Source organism: Sebastes fasciatus, chromosome 19 (assembly GCF_043250625.1).
Source record: "Sebastes fasciatus isolate fSebFas1 chromosome 19, fSebFas1.pri, whole genome shotgun sequence".
Lineage (NCBI taxonomy): Eukaryota > Metazoa > Chordata > Actinopteri > Perciformes > Sebastidae > Sebastes > Sebastes fasciatus.
Genome location: NC_133813.1, coordinates 639,724 through 662,950, shown reverse-complemented (window position 1 = coordinate 662,950; position 23,227 = coordinate 639,724). Strand labels below are relative to the sequence as shown.

Here is a 23,227-nt window from a genome sequence, read left to right as displayed (position 1 = left end):
GGAGAGAGAGAGAGAGAGGAGAGAGACGAGAGAGAGAGGAGAGAGAGAGAGAGAGAGAGAGAGAGAGAGAGAGAGGAGAGAGAGACGAGAGAGAGAGGAGAGAGAGAGAGAGAGAGGAGGTGAGAGAGAGGCCTCCACTGAGAGCTGTCATCACCTCTGTCTGTCACGTCTCATATAATTAAATATGAAAATGTGTGTGTGTGTGTGTGTGTGTGTGTGTGTGTGTGTGTGTGTGTGTGTGTGTGTGTGTGTGTGCGTCATGGTGTTAGTCTGCTGTATCACACACACACTCAGTCTCTCGGTACGCAGCCGCTTACTAGAAGTACTGTAGAGAGTATTTTATTATCACTGACAGAGTAGTCGGCTCTAATGGAAACACACACACGCACACGCACACGCACACACACACGCACACAGCCCTCAGCTGTGTAGATAAACAGCAGTATTATAGTGTAGGGTTAGGGCACATGGTTTAGTTAGGGTACAGGGTGGGTTAGAGTACAGGTTTAGGGTACAGGGTGGGTTAGAGTACAGGGTGGGTTAGGATACAGGGTGGGTTAGTGTTCAGGGTGGGTTAGGGTACAGGGTGGGTTAGGATACAGGGTGGGTTAGTGTTCAGGGTGGGTTAGGGTACAGGGTGGGTTAGGATACAGGGTGGGTTAGGGTACAGGGTGGGTTCGGGTACAGGATGGGTTAGGGTTCAGGGTGGGTTAGGGTACAGGGTTAGGGTACAGGGTGGATTAGGATACAGGGTGGGTTAGTGTTCAGGGTGGGTTAGGGTACAGGGTGGGTTAGGATACAGGGTGGGTTAGTGTTCAGGGTGGGTTAGTGTTCAGGGTGGGTTAGGGTACAGGGTGGGTTAGGGTACAGGGTGGGTTAGGATACAGGGTGGGTTAGGATACAGGGTTTAGTTAGGGTACAGGGTTTAGTTAGGGTACAGGGTGGGTTAGGGTACAGGGTTAGGGTACAGGGTTAGGGTACAGGGTGGGTTAGGGTACAGGGTTAGGGTACAGGGTTAGGGTACAGGGTGGGTTAGGATACAGGTTGGGTTAGGATACAGGTTGGGTTAGGATACAGGGTTTAGTTAGGGTACAGGGTTAGGGTACAGGGTGGATACATGGTACAGGGTGGGTTAGGGTACAGGGTTGATTAGGGTACAGGGTGGATTAGGGTACAGGGTTGGTTAGGGTACAGGGTGGGTTAGGATACAGGGTGGGTTAGGGTACAGGGTGGGTTCGGGTACAGGATGGGTTAGGGTTCAGGGTGGGTTAGGGTACAGGGTTAGGGTACAGGGTGGATACAGGGTGGGTTAGGATACAGGGTTAGGGCACATGGTTTAGTTAGGGTACAGGGTTAGTAGAGTACAAGGTGGGTTAGGATACAGGGTGGGTTAGGATACAGGGGTTTAGTTAGGGTACAGGGTTAGGGTACAGGGTGGATACATGGTACAGGGTGGATACAGGGTACAGGGTTGATTAGGGTACAGGGTGGGTTAGGATACAGGGTGGGTTCGGGTACAGGATGGGTTAGGGTTCAGGGTGGGTTAGGGTACAGGGTTAGGGTACAGGGTGGATACAGGGTGGGTTAGGGTACAGGGTGGGTTCGGGTACAGGGTGGATACAGGGTGGGTTAGGGTACAGGGTTAGGGCACATGGTTTAGTTAGGGTACAGGGTTAGTAGAGTACAAGGTGGGTTAGGGTACAGGGTTAGTAGGGTTAGGGAACAGGGTTAGTAGGGTTAGGGTACTGAGGCCACTGCCTCTACCTCACAGCAGAGAGTAGAAGAAGCAGCAGCAGTATAAAGAGAGCAGATATATATAGAGAGAAGAACAGGAGGAGGAGGAGAGGAGGAGGAGGAGGAGGAGGAGAGGAGGAAGAGGAGGAGGAGGAAGAGGAGGAGGGGGAGGAAGAGGAGGAGCAGGGAGGAGGAGGAGGAGGAGGAGGAGAGGAGGAAGAGGAGGAAGAGGAGGAGGAGGAGGAGAGGAGGAGGAGAGGAGGAAGAGGAGGAGGAAGAGGAGGAGGAGGAGGAGGAGGACAGGAGGAAGAGGAGGAGGAAGAGGAGGAGGAGGAAGAGGAGGGTGAGGAAGAGGAGGGTGAGGAGGAAGAGGAGGGGGAGGATCCAGGGCAGGAGAGTGGGCCAATTAGAGAGTTGCCCTAGGTCGTCCTGTTATCTTCCTCACACACAACCTCAACAGGATCAACACACAAAGCCCCGCTGCCCCGCGGTAACACACACTCACACATCTATATATACACATGATGTTTTATTAAAACACACACGCACATATAAACACATATAAACACATATAAACACATATAAACACATATAAACACATCCACACAGCACTGACAGGATCTAACAAGGTCAACAGACTGGAGGCAGGAAGTGGGCGTCAGAGAGAAAACCACAGAAGAAGAAAGAGGAAAAGAGGTTGTGACACTCTAAACCTCATACTATACTAGTACTACCTCATGCTATACTAGTACTACCTCATACTATACTAGTACTACCTCATACTATACTAGTACTACCTCATGCTATACTAGTACTACCTCATGCTATACTAGTACTACCTCATGCTATACTAGTACTACCTCATACTATACTAGTACTACCTCATGCTATACTAGTACTACCTCATACTATACTAGTACTACCTCATACTATACTAGTACTACCTCATACTATACTAGTACTACCTCATGCTATACTAGTACTACCTCATGCTATACTAGTACTACCTCATACTATACTAGTACTACCTCATACTATACTAGTACTACCTCATGCTATACTAGTACTACCTCATACTATACTAGTACTACCTCATACTATACTAGTACTACCTCATACTATACTAGTACTACCTCATGCTATACTAGTACTACCTCATGCTATACTAGTACTACCTCATACTATACTAGTACTACCTCATACTATACTAGTACTACCTCATACTATACTAGTACTACCTCATGCTATACTAGTACTACCTCATACTATACTAGTACTACCTCATACTATACTAGTACTACCTCATGCTATACTAGTACTACCTCATACTATACTAGTACTACCTCATGCTATACTAGTACTACCTCATACTATACTAGTACTACCTCATACTATACTAGTACTACCTCATACTATACTAGTACTACCTCATGCTATACTAGTACTACCTCATACTATACTAGTACTACCTCATGCTATACTAGTACTACCTCATGCTATACTAGTACTACCTCATACTATACTAGTACTACCTCATGCTATACTAGTACTACCTCATACTATACTAGTACTACCTCATGCTATACTAGTACTACCTCATACTATACTAGTACTACCTCATACTATACTAGTACTACCTCATGCTACACTAGTACTACCTCATACTATACTAGTACTACCTCATGCTACACTAGTACTACCTCATGCTACACTAGTACTACCTCATGCTATACTAGTACTACCTCATACTATACTAGTACTACCTCATACTATACTAGTACTACCTCATGCTACACTAGTACTACCTCATACTATATTAGTAGTTCAACCTCATACTATACAAGTACTACCTCATACTATACTAGTAGTTCAACCTCATACTATACTAGTACTACCTCATACTATACTAGTAGTTCAACCTCATACTATACTAGTACTACCTCATACTATACTAGTAGTTCAACCTCATACTATACTAGTAGTACATTTTCAGGGAACTGAAGCTAAATTAAATAAATAGAGACTGAAGTGGATTTAGAGTCGAGTTACTCTTTAAGTTCACTTCAACAACAGAAAAGAGCCTCATGAATTAGCAGCTCTGAGACCAGCGTGTTGAACAGACACACTGATGATGGAGCTAAGAGCTTCGTTCTCTCAGCGGCTCTGAGACCAGCGTGTTGAACAGACACACTGATGATGGAGCTAAGAGCTTCGTTCCCTCAGCGGCTCTGAGACCAGCGTGTTGAACAGACACACTGATGATGGAGCTAAGAGCTTCGTTCCCTCAGCGGCTCTGAGACCAGCGTGTTGAACAGACACACTGATGATGGAGCTAAGAGCTTCGTTCCCTCAGCGGCTCTGAGACCAGCGTGTTGAACAGACACACTGATGATGGAGCTAAGAGCTTCGTTCCCTCAGCGGCTCTGAGACCAGCGTGTTGAACAGACACACTGATGATGGAGCTGGATACACAACCCTAACCCTTTAACCATCTCCTGGCTGCTCTACCAGCGTAACACAACTGTTATTGGTCCCAGTGCAAATCTTTAACAGCCCTTTATCTCTCTCTCTTCAAAGCCACCAGACTCCATTCACAAAAACAGTAATTTAACCTCTCAGAACAGAGGAGCTGGTCCACCGCTGCATCCATCCGGTAGTTAGTTTGTGTTATTGTGTGACTTTCTGATATATATTTATATAAACTGGAAAAACAAAGTAGTAAACTTGTGTTTGGTCGATTATTTCTCTGTTGTTCCAATGCTAATGGTGATGCTAATCCTAATGGTCATTGTATTGTACATGGTTGGAAAGCCTGTTTATTGACCTTCATAATGATGTCACTCTTGTAAGGATCATGTATTTGTGGGATGAGCAGCACAGCTGATGATGTGTGGAGCCCCGGTGCCGATGGTAAACAGTGTATTCTCCTGTTGGTGTTGACTCTTGTTGTGAGTTGTTTGGTGGATGATTGAACTCTCTATCAGTAACAAGGAACAAACAAGACATTGATTGATTGAATCCACCGTCAGGAGCCTCAGTAGAGGTGGAAGATCCATACGCAGCCACAACAGCCTGGCACCTCCTCCTCATGCTGGTCACCAACCTGGTCACACGTTGCTGTGGGATGGCGTTCCATTCCTCAACCAGGATTGGTTGCAGGTCAGCCAGCGTGGTTGTGTTGGTCACTCTAACACGTACAGCACGCCCAACCTGATCCCACATGTTGAATTGGGTTGAGGTCTGGACTCTTGGCAGGCCGTTCCATTCTCTCTCCTCCCACATTGTGGAGGTAGTCTGTGATAACCCTGGCTCTGTGGGGGGGGGCGTTGTTTCTTGGAGGATGAAGTTAGGTCCCAGATTGTGGAGATATGGGATCACCACTGGCTGCAGAATCTCATCCTGATATCTCCCTGCATTGAGATGGCCTTCAATGATGACAAGCCTTGTTTTGCCAGTGAGGAAGATGCCCCCGATATATATATATATATATCTCTATATATATATATATACATATACAGTGTATTAAAACCTACTTTGACTAACGTTACATAAAGAGCTCCAGTGGGAGGATTCAGACGAGGACTCTCGTCTGCAGGAACATTTAGGATTGACTAAAGTTTTGAACTTATCACTGTTAATCCCCAAAGAGCCTGAAGAGGATTCTCACACAATTAACCAGATTAAAAGTCATGTTTTAATTTGGTTGGGACTTTGAAGAAGAGAGCAGCAGCTAAATGGACTTTTCACATCTTTTTACAGGAAACTAAATAAGAAGTAGAGGAAGTCTGGAGAGAAGTCAGGAAACAACTGAAATACTGAGAGAAAAGGAAGTGAGAGAGTCAAAGTGATGTTAAAGTTCCTGTTAGTAACTTGTTCCAGGTATAAATCATTGCTGGTCGGTGTCTCATGGTCTCTCGTGTGTCTCCGCTGTTCAGACTCAGACACAAACTCCAGTGAAGCACCAAAACCTCTTGGTTGTATCTAGTGCAGCCCGTCTGTTAAACAGTGTTGGCCGCGGTCGGAGGACGCGGGGGAGACCGTAGCTTTGGTCTCCAGGTCACCTCTCACGTGCATGCTGCTCACTCCACACTGCAGAAGAGTTAGTTTAGCTCTGAGAATATCTAGTGAATGTTCAGTGGACGTTTGTGCAGAAATAACTGCTGCAGCTCCTCCAGACCAACAGAGGTTTCCCGTGTCTTGTGAAGTGACGGGGCTCCGCAGAGAGAAACGTTATCGTCTCCCCCGTTCCCTCCGGCCGCGGTCGGGAGGCTGAGGCGGGAAAAGCCAACACTAGGATCAGCATTGATTCATGGAGAGACCTTGGTCTGGTCAGCTAACATTACTGCCAAGCAGCTGAGATATAGAGTGATATTGTGCTTTTAGCTGACGTGTGTCTCCTCACTGTGTTGAGCGATGCTCCTTCATGTCTATGTAGAGCGAGCACAAGCGCCAGCAACAGGACGCTGACTTTAGTTGACTTAACGGACACAGGTGAAGCTGTTAACAAGACATTTAGGATTCTTACAAACAGTCCCTTTAACTATTCTCATATTCATTCTGTAAACTTCTCTTCTAAACATTAACCCTTCCTGTTCCTCTCCCTGAAGAGTTAAATATCCTCATGTTGAATCTGTAAACTTCTCTTCTAAACACACATCCAGATGTTCAGCAGCGGTCCGTCACGCTGAGTCTTCCCTCTGATCCATTCTCTCCGCTGTTTGTGTGAAACATGCTTTAATGTGTTGCTGCTCTTTCTGCTGCCGCTGCTGTTCAACTCTCTGCTCTATTATCCTCTTATCTCCTCCTCCCTCCTTCCTCTCCTCTCTGCTGCCTCTTTATCTGCTCACTCCCTCCATCTCCACATCGTATCCTCACATTCCTCCAGACAGGTGATGTGACACGCTGCCAGCAGCTCCAACCAACATGTCATCATACATGTGCACCATGTTTTCTATATATAAGGAATCAGGATCGAATAAATATTCATCTCTCCGTTTTGTTCAGATTTTATAAAATAAGGTCCCGTGGTGGTCACAGGAAGAGGCGGGGCTTCACCTCTCTAAGGGCGGGGCTTCATCTATCTGGGGGCGGGGCTTCACCTCTCTAAGGGCGGGGCTTCATCTATCTGGGGGCGGGGCTTCACCTCTCTGGGGGCGGGGCTTCACCTCTCTGGGGGCGGGGCTTCACGTCACCACATCTCCTGATCACTCAGTTTAATAGTGACTCAGACAGGTTTATAAGTTAAAGGAGAGCTCATACAGACGCTGAAGGGTGCGTCTGTATCACACGGCGAGGGGGGGGGGGGGCGTGACAAAGCGAATGAGAGCGTGGCTATCTGGCGCCCAGCGGGCTGTACCGGCTGATATATGGACAATAAATATATAATAAAATATAAACAAAGGTTATCTCTCTGCCCTTTAAATAACGAGACTCCTCCATGTTGGATGGGAAACAGGTTTTAATCAAAGGACACACACACGCACATGCACACGCACATGCACACGCACACGCACATGCACACGCACACGCACACACACACACACACACACTTTCATGCACTCACAGATGGAGCGGCAGCGAGGGCTGTTCAGTTCATCTTAATCAGCGGAGGAGCCGCTGAGATTTGTATTCTTCCTGTAATCCCCCCGACACATCCAGAGACATCCAGAGACATCCAGAGACATCCCATCAGTCACTGCTCTACAATTGATCACTGAGACTACCTTATTTACCCAATCAATCAATCAATCAGTCAATAATTGAGAACTTAGGCATAAAAAACAGTATACAGTATATATATACATACAGTATATATATACATACTGTATATATATATATATGTATGTGTGTGTGGTTAACCCTGAAAACGTCATTATTATTTGAACCCTTTATTCACTGAAGCTGAGGTTGTTTCTGTGAGGACCAGGTACACACACACACACACACACACACACACACACACACACACACACACACACACACACACACACACACACACACACACACACACACACACACACACACACACACACACACACACACACACACACACGCACGGCAGCCTACCTGAGATGATGGAGGCGTGTCTGAACTCCTCTGAGAAGTGAATCGGTTCGTATGGAGACGTCTCGTAAAACTCTTCCCCTGAAAAACAACGGAGAAGAGATCAGCTACACACACACACACACACACACACACACACACACACACACACACACACACACACACACACACACACACACACACACACACACACACACACACACACACACACACACACACAGCTCAGTGTGCGATGCCAGGTACACACTGGACCATCTGCTCTACCTGGAAACCTTCAAAGTCAAACTGTCTGAGTTGTTGTCAGGAAGCTTCAGCAGCATTGATCTCAGTTCAGCTCCACAAATACACCAGAACCACAAATACAGGGACGGGAGTCACGGGACCTTGGACGAACGTGACACAACAAGTCAATGTTACTTTTCATTTCACAGGACATGAAGAGCGTCTCCGGGCTGGAAGTCTGAAAGTTGAAGTCCTGTCATCTAACATTCATTAGCAGCATACTGATGTTTAATAAATGCTTTCTAACAGCCTGTGATGTTGTGATCAGATATGAGGAGTGTTTATTAATGTGCAGAATGTGTATAGAACTCCTTCTGGATGCTGAAAGAGGAGAGTTAGAGTAAACTGTTCTCAGAGCAGCGGCGTAAAGTCGACTCCAGAGAGCCTGAATGTGGCGTTGAAGCAGCAGCAGCTTAGCTTCTCCTCAGCAGGTGATCAAAGAGCTTGTTTTCTCTTTACCTCCAACAGGAAATGGACGGAGGATTAGGGCAGATCGCTGCCGGCAGCCGGCGTTTCCCTTCATCCTGCAGGTAAACACTCAGCAGAGAGTAGCTTATTCACCCTGACGTTCCCACCGCCGTCTCCGGCAACGCCGTCGCCGGCAACGCCGTCTCCAAACTAACAACTCCTGTTGTGTTTTGTCTTTAATCTCTGAACCACACGTTGATTCCCTAATGTCCTGTTTCATTTCTCTGCCATCATCTGCCCCCCCCCCTCGCATCATCTGGGTGGGATTTAACAGCCAGGCGCCCCCCCCCACTGCTGCTGGCTCAGCTCCTGTCTACAGTTACAGAGAAGAGATCATCACATCCTGCAGAGCTAAAGCTAACTGACTCTGACACTGAGAAATCACTGAGAAATCACTGAGAGATCACTGAGAAATCACTGAGAGATCACTGAGAAATCACTAAAAAATCACTAAGAGATCACTGACTCTAGCACTGACAAATCACTGACAAATCACAGAGACATCACTGACAAATCACTGACAAATCACTAAGAGATCACAGACATCACAGAGATCACTGACTCTAGCACTGACAAATCACTGACAAATCACTGAGAGATCACTGAGAGATCCCAGAGAAATCACAGAGATCACTGAGAAATCACTAAAAAATCACTAAGAGATCACTGACTCTAGCACTGACAAATCACTGACAAATCACAGAGACATCACTGACAAATCACTGACAAATCACTAAGAGATCACAGACATCACAGAGATCACTGACTCTGACACTGAGAAATACGACTTCATGAGAGACAAACAAGGCAGCAATAAGACGTTACGGAACACGTTGCGTAAAACAACAACGTTGCGCAAAACGTTGCGTCGTTATTCTGTAGAGTCCAAAATTGAGATATTATTCGATGAATCTGAAAACTTTTCACGGATCTTCTGGCAGATTGCCCCGGACCCCTGGAGGTCCCCGGACCCCACTTTGAGACTCCCTGGTCTAGAGGAAGGAGTCCTACTCAGGGTCTCTGTAAATAACCGCTGATCTGAGAGCAACCTGTTGCTGTGTAATGTTAGAACTATAGATCGCTGCTGAAGGGAGATTAAAGGACTGATATATATATATATATATACATATATATATATATATATAGATAGAGGTACTGGAGGTATCGAAGACGCTAGAGCTCTGATTACTGGAGGAGGAGGAGGAGGAGAAAGAGAGAGTTAGTGTGAACGTCAGGATTATATGAGTGTTCAGTAGGAAGCGTCGTTGTTGTCGCTGGCGTTGGCGTTGTCGTTGGAGTTGTCGGCATCGTTGTCTTCTTCGTCGTCGTTGTCGTTATCGGTGATGTTGTCGTTGTCGCTGGCGTCATCCTTGTCGTTGTCGCCGCTGTCCTTGTCGTTGTCGGTGTCCTTGTCGTTGTCGCGTTGTTGGTGTTGGCGTTGTTGTTGTTGTTGTTGTTGTGGTTGTTGTTGTCGTTGTCGTCGTCGTCGTTGGTGTTCTTGTCGTTGTCGTCGTTATTCTTGTCCTTGTCATTGTTATTGCCGTTGTTGGTGTTGTCGTTGTTGTTGCCGTTGTTGTTGCCGTTGTTGTTGTCATTGTCGTCGTTGTCGTCGGTGTTCTTGTCGTTGTCGTCGTTATTCTTGTCCTTGTCATTGTTATTGGCGTTGTCGTTGTTGTTGGCGTTGTCGTTGTCATTGTTGTTGTCGTTGTCATTGTTGTCGTCGTCGTTGGTGTTCTTGTCGCTGTCGTCGTTATTCTTGTCCTTGTCATTGTTATTGGCGTTGTCGTTGTTGTTGGCGTTGTCGGTGCAGAAAGCAGACAGATGTTTTCCATCCCTCAGAGTAATGAAAGGCTCAAGTGTGTTTTGAATTATGCTGATTGCATTACATGATTTTGAAGAAAAGACCGCCCCTTTAATTGTGAGGCCACGGCGGCTCCTAACGGCTCCGATGTGAGCAGCTGCTGACAGGAAGCTGTGCTGCACTGTAGTCAAATCTGCATCCGTGTGTTTAGTGGTTCACATGTAGAAAGAGAGAGTTAGTGTGAATGTGCTGAGTTGACCTCCTTCCTCCTCCTGCTCGTCTCCGGTTTCACCTCCTCGTTAAATTATTACTGACGGAGGAGAGAAGAGCTCCTCCACCTCCTCCCTCTGATCAGTTCACCTCCACCCTCTGAAACGCACTTTAACACACTTTCTACCCCGTCCTCTGATCAGGTCACCTCCTCTTTCAATTATTACTGACGGAGGAGAGAAGAGCACCTCCACCTCCTCCCTCTTCACCACCATGACAGAAACACCTCAATAATAACCGGTGTTCTTGGTGCCTGAAGATGATCTGAGTTCATCGTCTCCAGTAAACTGACTTCCTGTCATGTGACAGCAGAAGAAATGAAACTCTCTTTTCTCCGTGTGATGACGGAGCGCCGCTCGTCTCCGGAGGAGTCGGCGAGGAGGAGGAAGTCTCTCCGGCGTGAAAAACCTCCAATATGAGAGGAGTAAATGAGGCGTGACAGCAGGAGATGTGATTGTGTCTTCTACATATTCACACTCGTCATTTAAACACACATTCATCTGTCCACATCCCCGTCTCGCTCTGCTGCTGCTGCTGCTGCTGCTCGCCGCTCGCCACACTGACGCTTAGCGATGAGTCAACAGCATCAACGCAGGCGTCTCTCTGTGGAGCAACGCTAATCAGCCTCATTAGCCCGCATGCTAAATACCTCGCTCATTAGCCCACATGCTAAACACATCAGTCATTAGTCAGGCTGGGAAATTAGCCCTTTATTTGACTGCATGCTAAACACCAACGTCAGAGTCTTCAGTCAATGCTAAACACCAACGTCACAGTTAAACGTGTCATTAAGAGGCTGAACTCAGAGCTCCTCCGTGATTACACTCCAGCTACTAGACACAATACTGACAGGCTGAAACATTAGCATGCATGCTAAACAGCTTCAGTCAAACAGCTTCAGTCGATGCTAAGTGTCCTGATCCATCAGCTAAAGGATCTGCAGCTAATCACTGAAACACTGACTGCTCACTGTGAGCCTGAACCGCTCTTTCTAACCGCTGCTCTTTCTAACCGCTGCATCGTAAAGAAACAGCTGAATTTGGCCGTTTAAATGAGTGAATGAGGTTAAAACAGCTCTCAGAGACTAACTCCGGGTTTCTGATGTGAACTTTCAGTTCTTCATGTGTTTCCTGAGAGTCAGCTGACCGCCCTCTGTTCTCGCCGTGTATCGTCGTCGGCGGTCTCAGCGGGCGACAGAGCGCCGTGTATCGTCGTCGGCGGTCTCAGCGGGCGACAGAGCGCCGTGTATCGTCGTCGGCGGTCTCAGCGGGCGACAGAGCGCCGTGTATCGTCGTCGGCGGTCTCAGCGGGCGACAGAGCGCCGTGTATCGTCGTAGGCGGTCTCAGCGGGCGACAGAGCGCCGTGTATCGTCGTCGGCGGTCTCAGCGGGCGACAGAGCGCCGTGTATCGTCGTCGGCGGTCTCAGCGGGCGACAGAGCGCCGTGTATCGTCGTCGGCGGTCTCAGCGGGCGACAGAGCGCCGTGTATCGTCGTCGGCGGTCTCAGCGGGCGACAGAGCGCCGTGTATCGTCGTCGGCGGTCTCAGCGGGCGACAGAGCGCCGTGTATCGTCGTCGGCGGTCTCAGCCGGCGACAGAGCGCCGTGTATCGTCGTCGGCGGTCTCAGCGGGTGACAGAGCGCCACGTATCGTCGTCGGCGGTCTCAGCGGGCGACAGAGCGCCGTGTATCGTCGTCGGCGGTCTCAGCGGGCGACAGAGCGCCGCGTATCGTCGTCGGCGGTCTCAGCGGGCGACAGAGCGCCGTGTATCGTCGTCGGCGGTCTCAGCGGGCGACAGAGCGCCACGTATCGTCGTCGGCGGTCTCAGCGGGTGACAGAGCGCCACGTATCGTCGGCGGCGGTCTCAGCGGGTGACAGAGCGCCGTGTATCGTCGTCGGCGGTCTCAGCGGGCGACAGAGCGCCGTGTATCGTCGTTGGCGGTCTCAGCGGGCGACAGAGCGCCGTGTATCGTCGTCGGCGGTCTCAGCGGGCGACAGAGCGCCGTGTATCGTCGTCGGCGGTCTCAGCGGGTGACAGAGCGCCGTGTATCGTCGTCGGCGGTCTCAGCGGGCGACAGAGCGCCGTGTGTCCATGGCGCTGCTTTGGTCCCAGCAGGAGCTCCTTCAGGTGAAGGAATCCGTCCTCCGGGGACAGATTAGACCAATCCCTGAGCAGATTACTGAACACCTCCTCACTGCTCACTCACATTAAACCGTCATCATACAGCTCCGTGTCCTCACAGACTCACAGAGACAACAATGAGAGCCGTTGGATCATCGGTCACGCTCCGATTCACCGCTGCAGTCCGTGACTCTGTCCCTCAGAGGGATTAAACCAATGAGAACTCTTCTTCTCAGCAGTGGCATGAATGGATTTAAATCTTTCACCTGAATCTCTCCAAGAAGCTGAAACTAGTGCTGAGTCACCGTTTACAGAGCGAGGAGGAGGAGGAGGTTAACTACGTCTTACAGGCTGTTTCCTGTCATCGGTCCGTCCTCAGAGACCTTATTTACCGTCAGACGGCATCATTTCCTGCTCTGATTGTCTGAAGCAGCGGCTGCTGAAGCAGAAGGAGCTGTTTGACCTGAACGGTGACTCAGGAGAGACGGCATTTATCTTTAATGTCTCCTCGTCTCCTCCCACAGATCGGAGTTTAATAGAACACCTGTTGGTCCTGGGGAGGTATTTCAGCGTCGCACGGCGAGTCACCAACAAACAGAAGCAGCCAGTTAACCAACGAGCGACTGAACGGACCTTTAAACGGGTTCACTGGTGAAGAACACACTGACTGAATGTTCTACAGATATTCTAACGACAACGTCTGAAGATGCTTTCACATCAGGGACCCGGGCCCAGATCAGAGTCCACATGACCCCAAAGTCCAGTTGGTTTGATTAGTGTGAATGCTCTGAACCGGACCCGGGTTCATCGATCCGTACTGGAGTCCAGTTGAACAGGTGATCTGAAGTACGGTTCATTCCAAGCTTTCACAGCTGCCTGTTTGTTTTACTTCATCACTTTATGAAACATCTGTACCCGGTCTGCGTGACCCGTTTCTATCACTGTACCGCACTTTATGAAACATCTGTACCCGGTCTGCGTGACCCGTTTCTATCACTGTACCGCACTTTATGAAACATCTGTACCCGGTCTGCGTGACCCGTTTCTATCACTGTACCACACTTTATGAAACATCTGTACCCGGTCTGCGTGATCCGTTTCTATCTCTGTACCACACTTTATGAAACATCTGTACCCGGTCTGCGTGACCCGTTTCTATCACTGTACCACCCTTTATGAAACATCTGTACCCGGTCTGCGTGACCCGTTTCTATCACTGTACCACACTTTATGAAACATCTGTACCCGGTCTGCGTGACCCGTTTCTATCTCTGTACCACCCTTTATGAAACATCTGTACCCGGTCTGCGTGACCCGTTTCTATCTCTGTACCACCCTTTATGAAACATCTGTACCCGGTCTGCGTGACCCGTTTCTATCTCTGTACCACCCTTTATGAAACATCTGTACCCGGTCTGCGTGACCCGTTTCTATCTCCGTACCACCTTTATGAAACATCTGTACCCGGTCTGCGTGACCCGTTTCTATCCCCGTACCACCTTTTATGAAACATCTGTACCCGGTCTGCGTGACCCGCTTCTATCACTATACCACCCTTTATGAAACATCTGTACCCGGTCTGTGTGACCCGTTTCTATCACTGTACCACGCTTTATGAAACATCTGTACCCGGTATGTGTGACCCGCTTCTATCACTATACCACCCTTTATGAAACATCTGTACCCGGTCTGTGTGACCCGCTTCTATCACTATACCACCCTTTATGAAACATCTGTACCCGGTCTGTGTGACCCGCTTCTATCACTGTACCACCCTTTATGAAACATCTGTACCCGGTCTGTGTGACCCGTTTCTATCACTGTACCACGCTTTATGAAACATCTGTACCCGGTCTGTGTGACCCGTTTCTATCACTGTACCACGCTTTATGAAACATCTGTACCCGGTATGTGTGACCCGCTTCTATCACTATACCACCCTTTATGAAACATCTGTACCCGGTCTGTGTGACCCGCTTCTATCACTATACCACCCTTTATGAAACATCTGTACCCGGTCTGCGTGACCCGTTTCTATCTCCGTACCACCCTTATGAAACATCTGTACCCGGTCTGCGTGACCCGTTTCTATCCCCGTACCACCTTTTATGAAACATCTGTACCCGGTCTGCGTGACCCGCTTCTATCACTATACCACCCTTTATGAAACATCTGTACCCGGTCTGTGTGACCCGTTTCTATCACTGTACCACGCTTTATGAAACATCTGTACCCGGTATGTGTGACCCGCTTCTATCACTATACCACCCTTTATGAAACATCTGTACCCGGTCTGTGTGACCCGCTTCTATCACTATACCACCCTTTATGAAACATCTGTACCCGGTCTGTGTGACCCGCTTCTATCACTGTACCACCCTTTATGAAACATCTGTACCCGGTCTGTGTGACCCGTTTCTATCACTGTACCACGCTTTATGAAACATCTGTACCCGGTCTGTGTGACCCGCTTCTATCACTATACCACCCTTTATGAAACATCTGTACCCGGTCTGTGTGACCCGCTTCTATCACTATACCACGCTTTATGAAACATCTGTACCCGGTCTGTGTGACCCGCTTCTATCACTATACCACCCTTTATGAAACATCTGTACCCGGTCTGTATGACCCGCTTCTATCCCTATACCACCCTTTATGAAACATCTGTACCCGGTCTGTATGACCCGCTTCTATCCCCGTACCAGCGGTACCAACGGTACCACCAGTCACAGTAAACAGAGGATTTCCTCTGCTGTGTGTCGGCTGAGAGCTTCGGTCCTCAGAGAAAGAAGAACCAGAAAGAAGAAGAGGTTACAGGAACGACTCCAGACTCCCTCAGCTCATTAGTCACCCCCCCCTCCCATTCAACAGCTCCTAAGCTGCTCTCGGAGGATCAGCTGGTAATCACAGACTGAATGGAGACTCCACAGTGAGACCTGGATGCTGCTGTCAATCACGACTCTTTTAATTAACCACAAGTCATCTGATTGGCTGAAGCCAGATGTGACATCATCACACTCAGTGTTACTACAACCAACCGACCGACCGACCGACCAACCGGCCAACCAACCGACCAACCGGCCAACCAACCAAACAAACGACCGACCGACCGACCAACCGACCAACCGCCCAACCAACCCGCCAACCGACCAACCAACCAAACAAACGACCGACCGACCGAACAACCGACCAACCGACCAAACAAACAAACGACCGACCAGCCGAGGTCAGTCTGCTTCTGGTAAACGGACGACAAACTGTCCTCATCCAACTAAAACACTGTCAGAGTAGATCTGTTGAGGTGAGGCCGTCACTACAGAGACAACTCAGGACTACTACTCAGAGATAAGATAAGATAAGATAAGATAAGATAAGATAAGATAAGATAAGATAAGATAGTTTGGAGCGTTATTTAACCTCCTTCATGACCAGCTAGTCTGACCTGGTTGGTACCGATGGATTCATCAGGTTCTACAGTTTACTATGATACCAGTAGTAGTAGCAGCAGTAGTAGCAGTAGTAGTAGTAGCAGCAGTAGTAGCAGTAGTAGTAGCAGTAGTAGCAGTAGTAGTAGTAGTAGTAGTAGTAGCAGTAGTAGTAGTAGTAGCAGTAGTAGTAGCAGTAGTAGTAGTAGCAGTAGCAGTAGTAGCAGTAGTAGCAGTAGCAGTAGTAGCAGTAGTAGTAGTAGTAGTAGTCTGACATGGTTGGTACTGATGGATATGTACTATAAGGAGTAAAGTCAGCAGCATGTCACACTAACATAACATAATGTCTCTCACAGTGATGATTACTGGGTAAAAGACTTCTAGTTCTAGTTGCTCTGCTCTCCAACACTAACCAAACTGTCCTTGTTGAATATTTAATCCTCTTCTGAACCAAACTGGAACCCGTCCAGAGAACGTCTCACCTGTTCTTCCTCTCTGGATTCTATTAGAAGTTTTAAGCTGAAAAGCCAACAAAGCCTCTTCTGCCTCGTTAAATATTCAAACTGAACGAGAGACAGAAGAGACGCAGAGCTGGAAACACGCTTTTGTTCCTCGTCACATGAAAGAGAAAATAGAGCTGGAAATAACAAGGTAAGAGTTTGTCTGAGACGTATAGAGAATATAACGGTTAATGTACTGAAGCCTCCAGCAGATGAAGCCTCCTCTGAGGAACACACATCAGTTCTAATCTGAGAGTTCACCTATCAGCGCTCTGATTGCTGTTCAGACTCAGGACTCCAGGCTGGATCACACTAAACCCGTTTACCTTGAGAGTCCGCCGCCACAGGGCTCCGAGAAGAGTTCCTCTTAGTGGTCATTAATCCAGCCGGCTGGTACCGTCCATCACATGTCTCTTAATACGACTGGAACCACTGGTGGTTCAGTGTCTGACGGCTGGTTTCCATCAAACACTCACAGGAACTGGTTCCTCAACAGCGTTCCATCATATAGAATATATAGAGAACTACAATATACACAGATGGGTCGTCTCCATCTTGGTTTTTGTCCGTCTCCATCTTGGTTTTTGTCCGTCTCCATCTTTGTTTTTGTCCGTCTCCATCTTTGTTTTTGTCCGTCTCCATCTTTGTTTTTGTCCGTCTCCATCTTGGTTTTTGGTCGTCTCCATCTTTGTTTTTGTCCGTCTCCGTCTTTGTTTTTGTCCGTCTCCGTCTTTGTTTTTGTCCGTCTCCGTCTTTGTTTTTGTCCGTCTCCATCTTTGTTTTTGTCCGTCTCCATCTTTGTTTTTGTCCGTCTCCGTCTTTGTTTTTGTCCGTCTCCATCTTTGTTTTTGGTCGTCTCCATCTTGGTTTTTGGTCGTCTCCATCTTGGTTTTTGTCCGTCTCCATCTTGGTTTTTGTCCGTCTCCATCTTGGTTTTTGTCCGTCTCCATCTTTGTTTTTGTCCGTCTCCATCTTTGTTTTTGTCCGTCTCCATCTTTGTTTTTGTCTGTCTCCATCTTTGTTTTTGTCCGTCTCCATCTTTGTTTTTGTCCGTCTCCGTCTTTGTTTTTGTCCGTCTCCGTCTTTGTTTTTGTCCGTCTCCATCTTTGTTTTTGTCCGTCTCCGTCTTTGTTTTTGTCCGTCTCCATCTTTGTTTTTGGTCGTCTCCATCTTGGTTTTTGTCCGTCTCCATCTTTGTTTTTGTCCGTCTCCATCTTGATTTTTGTCCGTCTCCGTCTTGGTTTTTACGCTGAATGAGACATTTTTAGGCGACCAAAAAGGTTATAATACACTTTGATGAAGTGAAAACACGCTGAAAGGCTTAAAGGTCTAAGACGAAAACACGGACAACTCCCAGACCGGACAACGCCGTGGCAGCGACCTGTCAATCACCAGGTAGCCCCGCCCTAAAGCATCCCCTGCTTTATGGTCTATCTGACTCTAAATGGGACCATCATCTACTAAATGAACATCATGCTGTATTGAAGAAGACTTGAAACATAAACTCATGTTTACGATGTTTACTGAGGTCATCAGACCTCTATAGAAGCAGAGGAGTCGCCCCCTGATGGCTGCTAGACAGGATGCAGGTTTAAGACTTCACTTCTCAGACCTGGAGGTGGACCACTGAGTACAATAAATCTCCTCTTTTTAAAAGCAGTAATTAAGAAGAGAAAGCTTCATGTCCTGTCTGTAATTAATCTGCAAACTGATAACAGAGTGACTCCCATCAGGAGGTCTGCTGTGTTCAGAGGTAATGAGCCAGAAACAGCAAGAAGAGCTGCTTTAAATGTTTTAGAACAACAATCACTGACAACGCACACGCACACACGCACACACGCACACACGCACACACACACACGCACACGCACACACGCACACACACACACACACGCACACCAGGCTGGATGTCCTTGAACAGTTGTGCTGCTGAGTGTTACCGACGTCTCAGACAATGTGTTTGTGTTTTTGTGCACTTCGGCTGGTTTAAATGTACGTCCTGTGTGTGGTCGCCAAGTGTGTGTGTGTGTGTGTGTGTGTGTGTGTGTGTGTGTGTGTGTGTGTGTGCGTGCGTGTGTGTGTGATCCAGGCTTTACAAACACTGCTGGCGCTACAGAGACGTCCTCAGTGGACCAGAGAACAAAGAGAGAGGCTCTTAATGAGCTCTGCCACCGCTGAGACCCAAACTAGGCCAGCCAACCGGCCAACAGTGTGTGTGTGTAGGTGTGTGTGTGTGTGTGTGTGTGTGTGTGTGTGTGTGTGTAGGTGCTGACACACACAGAACCAGAACCAGCAGTGGGACCAGAACCAACCAGGTGATGGAAACACAGCAGCTCTAGTGGGGCAGCTCACCTGAAATATTCAGAACAATCGTGCATTTTGCGATAAAAGCACCACATCTGGCCCAGACGTGTGTTTATATGTTATGTAAAGATATATAGATAGATCTAGATACAGATAAAGATAGATATAGAGATATAGATACACATATAGATAGACATATAGATCAGGGCGCTGCCAATGTGGCCCCCAAGAGCCATGGCAGACAGCCAAGTTGATTAACCTCAAAAGAACTGACCCTCTGATTTACAGACGTCTCTTCATACGTCCAGGACACAGACTCAGTGGTGTTTTCAGTCCAACATGGCGGCAGCGCTACCGCAGCACTACTGCAGCACTACTGCAGCGCCATCTAGCGGCTGTTGAGTTTCATCTCTTTACTTCTAAACCCCTTTGATTAAAGTTTCCACAGAGTCCTCCACACATTCTCACTGCTCTCCAACACCGGCGACAACAAAGATCAGCAGCCGCTGATTAACTGATTTAATTGTTACCACGGTGTGTCTCCCTTTTTGTCACGGCCAAATTGGGGGCTGACTCAGTCAGACTATTGGATGCTCCAGTAGGACATTAGCTCTAACGTTCAGTCAGACCCATGTGGATGCTCCAGTAGGACATTAGCTCTAACCCTCAGTCAGACTATTGGATGCTCCAGTAGGACATTAGCTCTTACCCTCAGTCAGACCCATGTGGATGCTCCGGTAGGACATTAGCTCTAACCTTCAGTCAGACCCATGTGGATGCTCCAGTAGGACAAAGGGCTCTAACCCTCAGTCAGACCCATGTGGATGCTCCAGTAGGACATTAGCTCTAACCTTCAGTCAGACCCATGTGGATGCTCCAGTAGGACATTAGCTCTAACCTTCAGTCAGACCCATGTGGATGCTCCAGTAGGACATTAGCTCTAACCTTCAGTCAGACCCATGTGGATGCTCCGGTAGGACATTAGCTCTAACCTTCAGTCAGACCCATGTGGATGCTCCGGTAGGACATTAGCTCTTACCTATATAAAATAAATATATTGATTTGATTTGATTTGACCTTCAGTCAGACCCATATGGATGCTCCAGTAGGACATTAGCTCTTACCTTCAGTCAGACCCATGTGGATGCTCCAGTAGTTCTGCAGACACTGCAGCTCCTTCTTCATGCCTCTCTTGCAGCGGCAGTCGTACAGCGGCGAGTCCTGCAGCACCTCCAGCGCTCCCTGGCACTCCCTGGAGGCCAGCATTGAGCTGCGCTCCTTGTCCCCGCCGGACAGGCACTGACGCATGATCCGGTAGCGTGAGCTGCACTGGCTGTTCTGGTTGCACAGTTCAGAGGCCCGGACGCAGTCCAGAGGTTCCCTCCAGCCTGGCGAGCCCAGCTGTGATTCCCCCATACTCACATCTGGAGGGAACAGAGAGGACAGCAGGGATCAGACCGGTCTGAGGGTTTACAGGGTTTCACCATTCAATGTGCTGAACTCTCAACATAGTTCACTTCTTCACCTCAACATCTCACAAATCAGCATCAGATGATCAGATTATCAGAATCAGATGATCACAGCGCTGAATCTGTTCATCAATTCATTTAAATGCTAAATAAAACATCACATCCTGGCTGGCTGTTTTCTCTTCAGCAGCTCTTACATCCAGTTTCCTTCCTCTCTATATTCTGAAGGTTTTACAGACAGGTTTGTTCACATCTCAGTCACAGCCTGATTCATACAACATCGTATGTAGTTTTTTATGGCTGTTGACAGTATTTTCTGATTTATGGAGTGATACAAAGTAAAACCTTTGACTCTAATATGTCAACAAAATGAAACAAGAATGTTGAACCTGTCTTTATCCGATGTTCACATCTACAAACTAACACATATCTAATAAGTTAATGCCTCATTTACATATTTACACATTACACTTCAGAAAACTTCTAATTCAAAAAAGAATTGTCTTAATGTCAGTGATCAACAGGAATCATCCCCCACAATCCTCTCTGCTCCGCTACAGACAGGAATCATCCCCCACAATCCTCTCTGCTCCACTACAGACAGGAATCATCCCCCACAATCCTCTCTGCTCCTCTACAGACAGGAATCATCACCCACAATCCTATAGTCACCTATAGGTGACTAGTTCAGTATAGTTCACTAGTTCAGCTATAGATTTCAGTATTTCAGCTCTTATCTTCTTTAGATAATGTAGTTAAGCTCCCAACTCTGCCAGTTTTACATTTCAACTTCTAGATTTTTCAGCAGTGTATTTGAGCTTTAACATTTTAAAGTAATTTCACGTTTCTGCATTTTCAGCAACGCTTTGCAGTTAATCTCAGCTGTCAGCATTCACACACATGTTCAGCCGTCAGCATTCACACAGATGTTCAGCCGTCAGCATTCACACACATGTTCAGCTGTCAGCATTCACACACATGTTCGGCCGTCAGCATTCACACACATGTCCGGCCGTCAGCATTCACACACATGTTCAGCTCCCAGCATTCACACACACATGTTCTGCTGTCAGCATTCACAGACATATTCTGCTGTCAGCATTCACACACATGTTCTGCCGTCAGCATTCACACACATGTTCAGCCGTCAGCATTCACACACATGTTCAGCCGTCAGCATTCACACACATGTTCAGCCGTCAGCATTCACACACATGTTCAGCCGTCAGCATTCACACACATGTTCAGCCGTCAGCATTCACACACATGTTCAGCCGTCAGCATTCACACACATGTTCAGCCGTCAGCATTCACACACATGTTCAGCCGTCAGCATTCACACACATGTTCAGCTATCAGCATTCACACACATGTTCGTCCGTCAGCATTCACACACATGTTCAGCTCCCAGCATTCACACACATATTTTCATCCGTCGGCATTCACACACATGTTCTGCTGTCAGCATTCACACACATGTTCAGCTCCCAGCATTCACACACGTTCTGCTGTCGGCATTCACACACATATTTTCAGCCGTCAGCATTCACACACATGTTCAGCCGTCGGCATTCACACACGCGTCCAGCCGTCGGCATTCACACGCGCGTTCAGCCGTCGCCATTCACACACAGATGTTCAGCCGTCAGCATTCACACACACACGTTCAGCCGTCAGCATTCACACACAGATGTTCAGCCATCAGCATTCACACCGGGTCCAGCCGTCAGCATTCACACACAGATGTTCAGCCGTCAGCATTCACACCGGGTCCAGCCGTCGGCATTCACACACGTTCAGCCGTCAGCATTCACACCGGGTCCAGCCGTCGGCATTCACACACGTGTCCAGCCGTCGGCATTCACACACGTTCAGCCGTCAGCATTCACACACAGATGTTCAGCCGTCAGCATTCACACACGTGTCCAGCCATCGGCATTCACACACAGATGTTCAGCCGTCAGCATTCACACACATGTTCAGCTCCCAGCATTCACACACGTTCTGCTGTCGGCATTCACACACATATTTTCAGCCGTCAGCATTCACACACATGTTCAGCCGTCGGCATTCACACAGGCGTCCAGCCGTCGGCATTCACACGCGCGTTCAGCCGTCGCCATTCACACACAGATGTTCAGCCGTCAGCATTCACACACACACGTTCAGCCGTCAGCATTCACACACAGATGTTCAGCCATCAGCATTCACACCGGGTCCAGCCGTCAGCATTCACACACAGATGTTCAGCCGTCAGCATTCACACCGGGTCCAGCCGTCGGCATTCACACACGTGTCCAGCCGTCGGCATTCACACACGTGTCCAGCCGTCGGCATTCACACACGTTCAGCCGTCAGCATTCACACACAGATGTTCAGCCGTCAGCATTCACACACGTGTTCAGCCGTCAGCATTCACACACAGATGTTCAGCCGTCAGCATTCACACACGTGTTCAGCCGTCAGCATTCACACACAGATGTTCAGCCGTCAGCATTCACACACAGATGTTCAGCCGTCGGCATTCACACACAGATGTTCAGCCGTCGGCATTCACACACGTGTCCAGCCGTCGGCATTCACACACGTTCAGCCGTCAGCATTCACACACACTTCAAGCTGTCAGCATTCACACACACAGGTTCAGCAGAAAGAATTTTAGTCACCATGCTTTCTAGTCTTAAAGGGGGTGGACACCAAACACTTGCTTACATCATCGATGATGTCATGGGTTGAACCAAGTATTGGGGGGGGATTACTTGTCTTGTATGTAACATGGTGAAGTCT

General features: G+C 48.1%; 1 protein-coding gene across 1 annotated transcript in view; it reads right to left on the bottom strand.

Moving 5' to 3' along the window:
• Positions 1-23,227, bottom strand: part of LOC141757820 (GDNF family receptor alpha-2-like) — a 44,091-nt gene that overhangs the window by 19,606 nt on the left and 1,258 nt on the right. Inside the window, exons 2-3 of the mRNA XM_074618667.1 lie at positions 20,096-20,395; positions 7,631-7,878 (exon numbers count right to left, since the gene is read on the bottom strand). Of these exons, the coding sequence (XP_074474768.1) occupies positions 7,631-7,878; positions 20,096-20,395 (548 nt within the window). The remainder of the gene's footprint in view (positions 1-7,630; positions 7,879-20,095; positions 20,396-23,227) is intronic.